This window comes from Lampetra fluviatilis, chromosome 52 (assembly GCF_964198595.1).
Source record: "Lampetra fluviatilis chromosome 52, kcLamFluv1.1, whole genome shotgun sequence".
In the NCBI taxonomy this organism is placed as follows: domain Eukaryota; kingdom Metazoa; phylum Chordata; class Hyperoartia; order Petromyzontiformes; family Petromyzontidae; genus Lampetra; species Lampetra fluviatilis.
The window spans coordinates 9,152,764-9,166,628 of NC_136326.1; the positions used below are offsets into that span (position 1 = coordinate 9,152,764).

General features: G+C 61.6%; 1 protein-coding gene across 1 annotated transcript in view; it reads right to left on the reverse strand.

The window, feature by feature from the left end:
• Positions 1-13,012, reverse strand: part of CFAP157 (cilia and flagella associated protein 157) — a 37,885-nt gene extending 24,873 nt beyond the window's left edge. Inside the window, exon 1 of the mRNA XM_078878807.1 lies at positions 12,947-13,012. Within this exon, the coding sequence (XP_078734933.1) occupies positions 12,947-13,012 (66 nt within the window). The remainder of the gene's footprint in view (positions 1-12,946) is intronic.
• Between the last annotated feature and the right edge of the window lie 853 nt (positions 13,013-13,865).

Below are 13,865 nucleotides of genomic sequence, written 5' to 3' on the forward strand. Positions count from 1 at the left end.
TCACCCCCCACTCACCCATTCACTTACCCACCCACCCACTCACCCATCCACTAACCCACCCACTCACCCACTCCCCCCCCCCCACTCACCCACCCAGTAAGCCACCCACCCCCCCCCCCACTCACCCATCCCCCACCCCACCCACCCACTCACCCACCCACTCACTCAACCCCCACTCATCCCCCACTCACCACCCACTCACCCTCCCACCCACTCACCCACCAACTCACCCACTCACCCACCTACTCACTCTCCCACCCACTCACCCACCCACTCACCCACCCCCACTCACCCACCCACTCACTCTCCCACCCACTCACCCACTCACTCACCCAACCACTCACCCACCCACTCACTCACCCACCCACCCACCCACTCACTCACCCACCCACCCACTCACCCACTCATCCACCCACTCACTCACCCACACACCCACTCACCCACCCACTCATCCACCCACTCACCCACCCACTCACCCACTCACTCACCCACCCACCACTCACCCACCATCACCCACTCACCCACCACCCACTCACCCACCCCCCACTCACCACACCCACCACTCACCCCCCATCACCCACCCACTCACTCACTCACTCACCCACTCACCCACCCACAAACCCCACTCATTCACCCACCTACTCACTCACCCACTCTCCCACCCACTCACCCACCCACTCACCCATCCACCCACTCACTCACCCACCCACCCACCCACTCACCCACCCACTCACTCGCCCACCCACCCACCCACTCACCCACTCACATACCCACTCACCCACCCACTCACCCACCCACTCACCCACTCACTCACCAACTCACCCTCTCACTCACCCACCTACTCACTCACCCACTCTCCCACCCACTCACCCACCCACTCACCCACCCACTCACCCACCCACTCACCCACCCACTCACCACTCATCCACCCACTCATCCACCCACTCACCCACCCACTCACCCACCCACTCACTCACTCACCCACTCACCCACCCACAAACCCACCCACTCACCCACCCACTCACTCACCCACTCACCCCCCACTCATCCCCCACTCACCACCCACTCATCCTCCCACCCACTCACCCACCAACTCACCCACTCACTCACCCACCTACTCACTCACCCACTCTCCCACCCACTCACCACCCACTCACCCACCCACCCACTCACTCACCCACCCACTCACTCAGCCACCCACCCACCCACTCACCCACCCACTCACCCAACCACTCACCCACCCACTCATTCACCCACCCACCCACTCACCCACTCATCCACCCACTCACTCACCCACTCACCCTACCACTCACTCGCCCACCCACCCACTCACCCACCCACTCACCTGCCCTCTCACCCACCCACTCACCCTCCCACTAACCCACTCACTCACCCAACCACTTAACCACCCATCCACTCACTCACCCACCCACTCACCCACCCACCTACTTACCCCCCACTCACCCACCCACTCACTTACCCACCCACCCACTCACCCATCCACTAACCCACCCACTCACCCACCCACTCACCCCCCCCCCCCACTCACTCACCCACCCAGTAAGCCACCCTCTCACTCACCCCCACCCACCCACTCACCCACCCACTCACTCACCCATCCACCCACTCATCCACCCACTCACTCACCCACACACCCACTCACCCACCCACCCACTCATCCACCCACTCATCCACTCACCCACCCACTCACCCACCCACTCACTCACTCACCCACTCACCCACCCACAAACCCACCCACTCACCCACCCACTCACTCACTCACCCACTCACCCCCCACTCATCCCCCACTCACCACCCACTCACCCACCCACTCACCCACCCACCCACTCACTCACCCACCCACCCACTCACTCAGCCACCCTCCCACCCACTAACCCACCAACTCACCCACTCACTCACCCACCTACTCACTCACCCACTCTCCCACCCACTCACCCACCCACTCACCCACCCACTCACCCACCCACCCACTCACTCACCCACCCACCCACTCACTCAGCCACCCACCCACCCACTCACCCACCCACTCACCCAACCACTCACCCACCCACTCAATCACCCACCCACTCATCCACCCACTCACTCACCCCACTCACCCAACCACTCACTCGCCCACCCACCCACTCACCCACCCACTCGCCTGCCCTCTCACCCCACCCACTCACCCACCCACTAACCCACTCACTCACCCAACCACTTAACCACCCAACCACTCACTCACCCACCCACTCACCCACCCACCTACTTACCCCCCACTCACCCACTCACTCACTTACCCACCCACCCATTCACCCATCCACTAACCCACCCACTCACCCACCCACTCACCCCCCCCCACTCACTCACCCACCCAGTAAGCCACCCACTCACTCACCCCCACCCACCCACTCACCCACCCACTCACTCACTCACCCCCCACTCACCCCCCCACTCACCACCCACTCACTCACCCACTCACTTACCCACCTACTCACTCACCCACTCGCCCACCCACTCACCCACCCACCCACTCACTCACCCACCTACTCACTCACCCACTCTCCCACCCACCCACTCACCCACCCACTCACCCACCCACTCACTCACCCACTCACCCACCCACCCACTCACCCACCCACTCACTCGCCCACCCACCCACTCACCCACCCACTCACCTATCCACTCACTCACCCATCCACTAACCCCACCCACTCACCCACCCACCCACTCACCCCCCCCCCCACTCACTCACCCACCCAGTAAGCCACCCTCTCACTCACCCCCACCCACCCACTCACCCACCCACTCACTCACCCATCCACCCACTCATCCACCCACTCACTCACCCACCCACTCACTCTCCCACCCACTCACCCACCCACTCATCCACCCACTCATCCACTCACCCACCCACTCACCCACCCACTCACCCACTCACCCACCCACAAACCCACCCACTCACCCACCCACTCACTCACTCACCCACTCACCCCCCACTCATCCCCCACTCACCACCCACTCACCCTCCCACCCACTAACCCACCAACTCACCCACTCACTCACCCACCTACTCACTCACCCACTCTCCCACCCACTCACCCCTCACTCACCCACCCACTCACCCACCCACCCACTCACTCACCCCACCCACCCACACCACTCACCACCCACCCACACACCACCCACCCACTCACCCACCCACTCACCCAACCACTCACCCACCCACTCAATCACCCACCCACTCATCCACCCACTCACTCACCCACTCACCCAACCACTCACTCGCCCACCCAACCACTCACCCACCCACTCGCCTGCCCTCTCACCCACCCACTCACCCACCCACTAACCCACTCACTCACCCAACCACTTAACCACCCAACCACTCACTCACCCACCCACTCACCCACCCACCTACTTACCCCCCACTCACCCACTCACTCACTTACCCACCCACCCATTCACCCATCCACTAACCCACCCACTCACCCACCCACTCACCCCCCCCCACTCACTCACCCACCCAGTAAGCCACCCACTCACTCACCCCCACCCACCCACTCACCCACCCACTCACTCACTCACCCCCCACTCACCCCCCACTCACCACCCACTCACTCACCCACTCACTTACCCACCTACTCACTCACCCACTCGCCCACCCCACTCACCCACCCACCCACTCACTCACCCACCTACTCACTCACCCACTCTCCCACCCACTCACCCACCCACTCACCCACTCACTCACCCACTCACTCACCCACCCCACCCACCCACCCACTCACACACCCACCCACCCACTTACACACCCACTCACCCCACCCACTCACTCACCCACTCACCCCACCCACCCACTCACGCACCCACTCACTCGCCCACCCACCCACTCATCCACCCACTCACCTATCCACTCACCCACCCACCCACTCACCCACCCACTCACCCACTCACTCACCCACTCACCCAACCACTCAACCACCCAACCACCCACCCACTCACCCACCCACTCACTCACCCACCCACCCACTCACTCACTCAGCCACCCACCCACCCACTCACCCACCCACTCACTCTCCCACCCACTCACCCACCCCACTCACCCAACCACTCACCCACCCACTCACTCACCCCACCCACCCACCCACTCACTCACCCACCCACCCACTCACCCACTCATCCACCCACTCACTCACCCACACACCCACTCACCCACCCACTCATCCACCCACTCACCCACCCACTCACCCACTCACTCACCCACCCACCCACTCACCCACTCATCCACCCACTCACCCACACACCCACTCACCCACCCACCCACTCATCCACCCATTCACCACCCACTCACTCACTCACCCACTCACCCACCCACAAACCCACTCATTCACCCACCTACTCACTCACCCACTCTCCCACCCACTCACCCACCCACTCACCCATCCACCCACTCACTCACCCACCCACCCACCCACTCACCCACCCACTCACTCGCCCACCCACCCACCCACTCACCCACTCACATACCCACTCACCCACCCACTCACCCACCCACTCACCCACTCACTCACCCACTCACCCAACCACTCAACCACCCAACCACTCACTCACCCACCCACTCACCCACCCACCCCACTCACCCACCCACCTACTCACCCCCCCACTAACCCACCCACTCACCCCCCCCACTCACTCACCCACCCAGTAAGCCACCCACTCACCCCCCCCACTCACCCTCCCACCCCCCCCCCCCACCCACCCACCCACTCACCCACCCACTCACTCACTCACCCCCCACTCATCTCCCACTCACCACCCACTCACCCCTCCCACCCACTCACCTACCAACTCACCCTCTCACTCACCCACCTACTCACTCACCCACTCTCCCACCCACTCACCCACCCACTCACCCACCCACTCATCCACCCACCCACCCACTCATCCACCCACTCATCCACCCACTCACCCACCCACTCACCCACCCACTCACTCACTCACCCACTCACCCCACCCACAAACCCACCCACTCACCCACCCACTCACTCACCCACTCACCCCCCACTCATCCCCCACTCACCACCCACTCATCCTCCCACCCACTCACCCACCAACTCACCCACTCACTCACCCACCTACTCACTCACCCACTCTCCCACCCACTCACCCACCCACTCACCCACCCACCCACTCACTCACCCACCCACCCACTCACTCAGCCACCCACCCACTCACCCACCCCACTCACCCAACCACTCACCCACCCACTCATTCACCCACCCACCCACTCACCCACTCATCCACCCACTCACTCACCCACTCACCCTACCACTCACTCGCCCACCCACCCACTCACCCACCCACTCACCTGCCCTCTCACCCACCCACTCACCCACCCCACTAACCCACTCACTCACCCAACCACTTAACCACCCAACCACTCACTCACCCACTCACTCACCCACCCACTCACCCACCCACCTACTTACCCCCCACTCACCCACCCACTCACTTACCCACCCACCCACTCACCCATCCACTAACCCACCCACTCACCCACCCACTCACCCCCCCCCCACTCACTCACCCACCCAGTAAGCCACCCTCTCACTCACCCCCACCCACCCACTCACCCACCCACTCACTCACCCATCCACCCACTCATCCACCCACTCACTCACCCACACACCCACTCACCCACCCACCCACTCATCCACCCACTCATCCACTCACCCACCCACTCACCCACCCACTCACTCACTCACCCACTCATCCACCCACAAACCCACCCACTCACCCACCCACTCACTCACTCACCCACTCACCCCCCACTCATCCCCCACTCACCACCCACTCACCCTCCCACCCACTAACCCACCAACTCACCCACTCACTCACCCACCTACTCACTCACCCACTCTCCCACCCACTCACCCACCCACTCACCCACCCACTCACCCACCCACCCACTCACTCACCCACCCACCCACTCACTCAGCCACCCACCCACCCACCCACTCACCCACCCACTCACCCAACCACTCACCCACCCACTCAATCACCCACCCACTCATCCACCCACTCACTCACCCACTCACCCAACCACTCACTCGCCCACCCACCCACTCACCCACCCACTCGCCTGCCCTCTCACCCACCCACTCACCCACTAACCCACTCACTCACCCAACCACTTAACCACCCAACCACTCACTCACCCACCCACTCACCCACCCACCTACTTACCCCCCACTCACCCACCCACTCACTTACCCACCCACCCATTCACCCATCCACTAACCCACCCACTCACCCACCCACTCACCCCCCCCCCACTCACTCACCCACCCAGTAAGCCACCCACTCACTCACCCCCACCCACCCACTCACCCACCCACTCACTCACTCACCCCCCACTCACCCCCCACTCACCACCCACTCACTCACCCACTCACTTACCCACCTACTCACCACACCCACCTCCCACTCACCCACCCCCCACCCACCACCCACCCACCCACTCACTCACCCACCTACTCACTCACCCACTCTCCCACCCACTCACCCACCCACTCACCCACTCACTCACCCACTCACTCACCCACCCACCCACCCACTCACACACCCACCCACCCACCCACTTACACACCCACTCACCCACCCACTCACTCACCCACTCACCCACCCACCCACTCACCCACCCACTCACTCGCCCACCCCACCCACTCACCCACCCACTCACCTATCCACTCACCCACCCACCCACCCACTCACCCACCCACTCACCCACTCACTCACCCACTCACCCAACCACTCAACCACCCAACCACCCACCCACTCACCCACCCACTCGTCCACCCACCCCACTCACCACCCACCTACTCACCCCCCACTCACCCACCCACTCACCCACTCACCCATCCACTAACCCACCCACTCACCCACACACTCACCCCCCCACCCCCACCCACCCACCTACTCACTCACCCCCCACTCATCCCCCACTCACCACCCACTCATCCTCCCACCCACTCACCCACCAACTCACCCACTAACTCACCCACCTACTCACTCACCCACTCTCCCACCCACTCACCCATCCACCCCCACTCACCCACCCACCCACCACACACCCACCCACTCACTCACCCACTCACCCACCCACTCACTCACCCCCCACTCATCCCCCACTCACCACCCACTCACCCTCCCACCCACTCACCCCCAACTCATCCCCCACTCACCACCCACTCACCCTCCCACCCACTCACCCACCAACTCACCCACTCACTCACCCACCTACTCACTCACCCACTCTCCCACCCACCCACCCACTCACCCACCTAGTCACTCACCCACTCTCCCACCCACTCACCTACCCACTCACCCACCCACCCACTCACCCCCCCTCCCCCACTCACCCACTCACTCACACACCCACCCACCCACTCACCCCGCCACCCACCCACCCACTCACCCCCACTCACCCCCCCTCTCACCCCCCCCCCCACTCACCCACTCACCCACTCACCCACCCACTCACCCACTCACTCACTCACCCACTCACCCACCCACCCACCCACCCACTCACCCACCCACCCACTCACCCACTCACCCACTCACTCACCCACTCACCCACCCACTCACCCACCCACCCCTTCACCCACCCCCCCACTCACCCCCCCACTCACCCCCCCCACTCACCCACTCACTCACCCACCCACTGACCCACTCACTCACTCACCCACCCACTCACTCACCCACTCACCCACTCACTCCCCCACTCACCCACTCAGTCACCCCCCCACCCACCCACCCACTCACCCCCCCACCCACCCACTCACTCACCCCCCCCCCACTCACCCCCCCACCCATCCACTCACCACCCACCCACCCACTCACTCACTCACTCACTCACCCCCCACTCATCCCCCACTCACCACCAACTCACCCACTCACTCACCCACCTACTCACTCACCCACTCTCCCACCCACTCACCCACCCACTCACTCACCCACCTACTCACTCACCCACTCTCCCACCCATCCACCCACTCACCCACCCACCCACTCACTCACCCACCCACCCACCCACCCACCCACTCACCCACCCACCCACCCACCCACTCACCCACCCACCCACTCACCCACCCACTCACTCACCCACTCACTCGCCCACCCACTCACCCACCCACTCACCCACCCCCCTTACCCACCCCCCCACCCCCCCACCCACTCACCCACCCACTCACTCACCCCCCACTCATCCCCCACTCACCACCCACTCACCCTCCCACCCACTCACCCACCAACTCACCCACTCACTCACCCACCTACTCACTCACCCACTCTCCCACCCACTCACCCACCCACTCACTCACCCACCTACTCACTCACCCACTCTCCCACCCACTCACCCACCCACTCACCCATCCACCCACTCACTCACCCACCCACCCACTCACCCACCCACTCACTGACCCACTCACTCACTCACTCACCCACTCACCCACCCACTCACCCACCCACTCACCCACCCACTCACTCACTCACTCACTCACTCACTCACCCCCCACTCATCCCCCACTCACCACCTACTCACCCTCCCACCCACTCACCCACCAACTCACCCACTCACCGACCTACTCACTCACCCACTCACCCACCCACTCACCCACCCACCCACTCACTCACCCACCTACTCACTCACCCACCCACCCACTCACCCACCCACTCACCCACCCACCCACCCACCCACCCACTCACCCACCCACCCACTCACCCACTCACTCACACACACACCCACCAACCCACTCACCCCACCCACTCACCCCCACTCACCCCCCCTCTCACCTCCCCCCCCACTCACCCACTCACCCACTCACTCACCCACACACTCACCCACTCACCCACTCACTCACCCACCCACCCACTCACCCACCCACCCACCCACTCACCCACTCACTCACCCACTAACTCACCCACCCACTCACTCACCCACTCACCCACCCACCCACTCACTCACTCACCCACCCACTGACCCACTCACTCACCCACCCACTCACTCACCCACTCACCCCCCCACCCACCCCCCCACTCACCCACTCACCCCCCACTCACCCACTCACTCACTCACCCACTCACTCACACACCCACCCACCCACCGACTCACCCCCCACCCACCCACCCACTCCCCCACCCACCCACCCACTCACCCCCCCCCCCCCACTCACCCCCCCCTCTCACCCCCCCCCCCCACTCACCCACTCACACACTTACTCACCCACCCACTCACCCACTCACTCACCCACCCACTCACCCACCCACCCACCCACTCACCCACTCACTCACCCACTCACTCACCCACCCACTCGATCACCCCCCCACCCACTCACCCCCCCCTCTCACCCCCCCTCTCACCCCCCCATCCACTCACCCCCTCACCCACTCACCCCATTCACTCACCCACCCACTCATCCACCCATCCACCCAGTCACCGACGCACTCACCCACCCACTCACTCACCCACCCACCCACCCACTCACTCACCCACCCACCCACCCACCCACCCACTCACTCACCCACCCACCCACCCACTCACCCACCCACTCACTCACCCACTCACTTACTCACTCACTCACCCACCCACTCACCCACCCACTCACCCACTCACCAACTCCCCCACTCGCCCACCCACCAACTCACCCACTCACCCACCCACTCACCCACCCACCCACCCAGTCCCCCACCCACTCACTCATCCACCCACTCACCCACCCACCCACTCACCCACTCACTCACCCACCCACTCACCCCCCCCCCCACTCACCCCCCCACCCACCCCCCCCCACCCCCCCACCCCCCCACTCACCCCCCCCACCCCCCCACCCCCCCACTCACCCCCCCCTCCCCCCCACAGGAGACGCTGGCTAACCTGGAGCGTCAGATTTACGCGTTTGAGGGCAGCTACCTGGAGGACACTCACCTGTACGGCAACATCATCCGCGGCTGGGATCGATATCTCTCCAGCCACAAGTAACTACATCACCATCATCATCATCATCACCACCATCACCACCATCATCATCACCATCACCACCATCACTACCATCACCACTATCACCACCATCACCACCATCACTATCACCATCACTACCATCACCACTATCACCACCATCACCACCATCACTATCACCATCACTATCAATACCACCTTCACTACCATCACTATCACCATCACTATCATCACCACCATTACCTGTACGGCAACATCATCCGCGGCTGGGATCGATATCTCTCCAGCCACAAGTAACTACATCACCATCATCACTACCATCACTTCCACCAACATCATCACCATCACCACCACCATCATCATCAACATCATCACTACCCATCACCACCATCACTACCATCACCATCATCATCAACATCATCACTACCATCACTATCATCACCATCACTACCACCACCATCATCACTATCACCACCACTACCATCGCCATCACTACCATCACCATCATCACCACCATCACCATCACTACCATCACCACCATCGCCACCATCACTATCACCATCATCACCACCATCACCACCATCACCACCATCACTACCATCACTACCATCACCACCATCACCACCAACACTATCACCATCATCACCACCATCACCATCACCACCATCACCATTATCACCATCACCACTACCATCATCACCATCACTATCACCATCATCACCATCACTATCACCATCACTATCACTACCATCACCATCATCATCAACATCATCACTACCATCACCATCACCATCATCACTACCATCACTACCATCACCACCATCACCACCATCACTATCACCATCACCACTACCATCATCACCATCACTATCACCATCATCACCATCACTATCACCATCACTATCACTACCATCACCACCATCACTACCATCACTACCATCACCACCATCACTACCATCATTACCATCACCACTATCACCACCATCACTATCATCACCATCACCACCACCATCACTATCATCACCACCATCACTATCACCACCATCACCACCATCACCTGTACGGCAACATCATCCGCTGCTGGGATCGATATCTCTCCAGCCACAAGTAACTACATCACCACCATCACTACCATCACTTCCACCACCATCATCACCATCACCACCACCACCATCACCATCACCACCACCATCATCATCAACATCATCACTACCCATCACCACCATCACTACCATCATAACCACCATCACCACCATCACTACCATCACCACCAAATCCACCATCATCATCACCACCATCACCACCATCACTACCATCACCACCAACACCAACACCATTACCATCATCACCACCATCACCACCAACACCACCACCATTACCATCATCACCATCATCATCACCACCATCACCACCATCACCACCATCACCACCAACACCATCATCACCATCATCACCATCACTACCATCACTACCATCACCACCATCACCACCATCACCACCATCACTATCACCACCATCACCACCATCACCATCACCACCATCACTACCATCACTACCATCACCATCATCACTATCACCACCATCACTACCATCACCACCGTCACTACCATCACCACCATCACCACCAACACCACCACCATCACCACCATCACCACCATCATCACCACCATCACTACCATCACCACCATCACCACCATCACCATCACTACCATCACTATCACCACCATCACTATCACCACCATCACCACCATTACCATCACCACCATCACCATCACCACCATCACTACCATCACCACCATTACCATCACCACCATCACCATCACTACCATCACCACCATCACCATCACCACCATCACTACCATCACTACCATCATCACCACCATCACCACCATCACCACCATCACTATCATCATCATCATCATCACCACCACCACCATCACCACCACCACCATCACCACCATCACTATCATCATCATCATCACCACCATCACCACCATCACCACCATCACTATCATCATCATCATCATCACCACCACCACCATCACCACCATCACTATCATCATCATCATCACCACCATCACCACCATCACTATCATCATCACCACCACCACCATCACCACCATCACCACCATCACTATTGTAGGGGTCTTACGGAGGAGATATGTGTAGAGGTGAGATGTATGGGATCCTACGAGAAACTAGCACAGTGGGCGGGGCTTCGTGAGCACACGGGAGGGTGCTCGCAACGACGTCCACAGTTGGGACCCCAGCGGGGAGGGGTCGAGATATAAGGGGATGAGCCGGAGGGCTCGAGGCAGAATGTGTTGGTAACTCTTGAAGATCGAAGACTGCCTAGAGAGAGCCCTGGTCTCCCCTGAGACGCCGCCCTTGTAAGGGCCGCGCAGGACCGAGCCAGTGGCGGGGCCCCGTGAATCAGAGCTAGGACTCTGGGACTCCGGGTGCTGTAGCCTGACTCACCAGTGTCGGGCCAGACAGCCTCCCCTAGCCCAGAGATTGGAGGATTAAGAGGCAGGTCAGGGTAGATAGCCGTGTGTTCCCAGCTATCCGGGTGAGGGGGCCGTTACCCCCTCCAGTATTAAGTATCCCCTGTGCTTATTGTAATAAACGTTAGTGTGCCTCAACCCCGGGTGTCGATCTGCATTCGACGGTACTACATCTGGCGTCAGAAGTAAAAACAACAACGAACATGGACACGCGCCGAACAGCTCGGGCCGGGTTGCAGGAGGCAGACGACTCTGCGGGAAATGCGCTACCAGAGACGGCTGATGGGGGCAACGAGCAGCCGGGACCGAATGCACCATTACCGGGGCATCGGGAGGAAGGGGAGTCGCTGTCCGACGGACTTCGGCTGGCGCACGCGAGATTGGCGGAGCTGCTGTACGCTGCTGCCGCCACACTCGAGACCATCACTCGGCTGGGGGCTGCGGGACCACCGCGGGGCGAGGACGGCCGACGGCCGTTACACCTTCCCGCCATTTCTACCGACGACACTTTTGAAAGTCCCGCCATCGCCGCTGCAGCTGCCGAGGGCGTGGCCAACCTCAGCCTGGGGTCCGACATCGGCTCTGCTGGGGCTGCCGCGTCATCAACTTCGGACGGAGCGTCACTACCTGCGCGACAGGCGATCACATCTGTCGTTCGGGCTGACGCTCAGCCGAGTTGCGGCGACAGCAAAGTGCGGTCCTCCACGGCGGTCGCTGCGCTACACGAAAGGCTGCCCCCGCTGAAGGAGTTTGTGGCTGAGGACGGCGACTGGGGGGGATTCCAGCGGCGCTTCCTCGTGCATCAAGAGATGGCGGGGTGGTCAGACGCCGAAGCCCTCTGCGCGCTACCGGCGCTCCTTGACGGCGATGCCCTCGCCGCTCTTACGTCCGCACCGAGGGACAAGCGCTCTACTCTTCAGATGGCGCTGCAATTGCTGGCTGGGGTCTATGGACCTTCGGCGGAGTGTAGGCAGCGATTCTACGATCGCCAGCGGGGTGCGAAGGAGTCGCCCCTCGCCTACCGTACGAGCCTTCTGGCGCTCGCAAAGACGGCCTTCCCTCGTATGGATGACCAGGGCGTCGACGCCATGGTCACCGAGAAGATCCTTCTGCTGGCGGACGACCTGGACGTCGCTATCGTCGCGCAAGAGGACGCGGAGATGGGTTCCCTCCAAGCGGCACGGCTCCTCCACGCCAACCTCCTGTCGCAGCGAAGGAAGGCCAGCAGGGCAGCGGCCGGGCGTACGGTGGCTGCCATCAGCCCACCGACGGAGGAGGTCTACGCCGCTGACTTCCGACAGCAGCAGCGGATGGGAGTACGGGCGGACCGGGATGGGTCGGCCCGC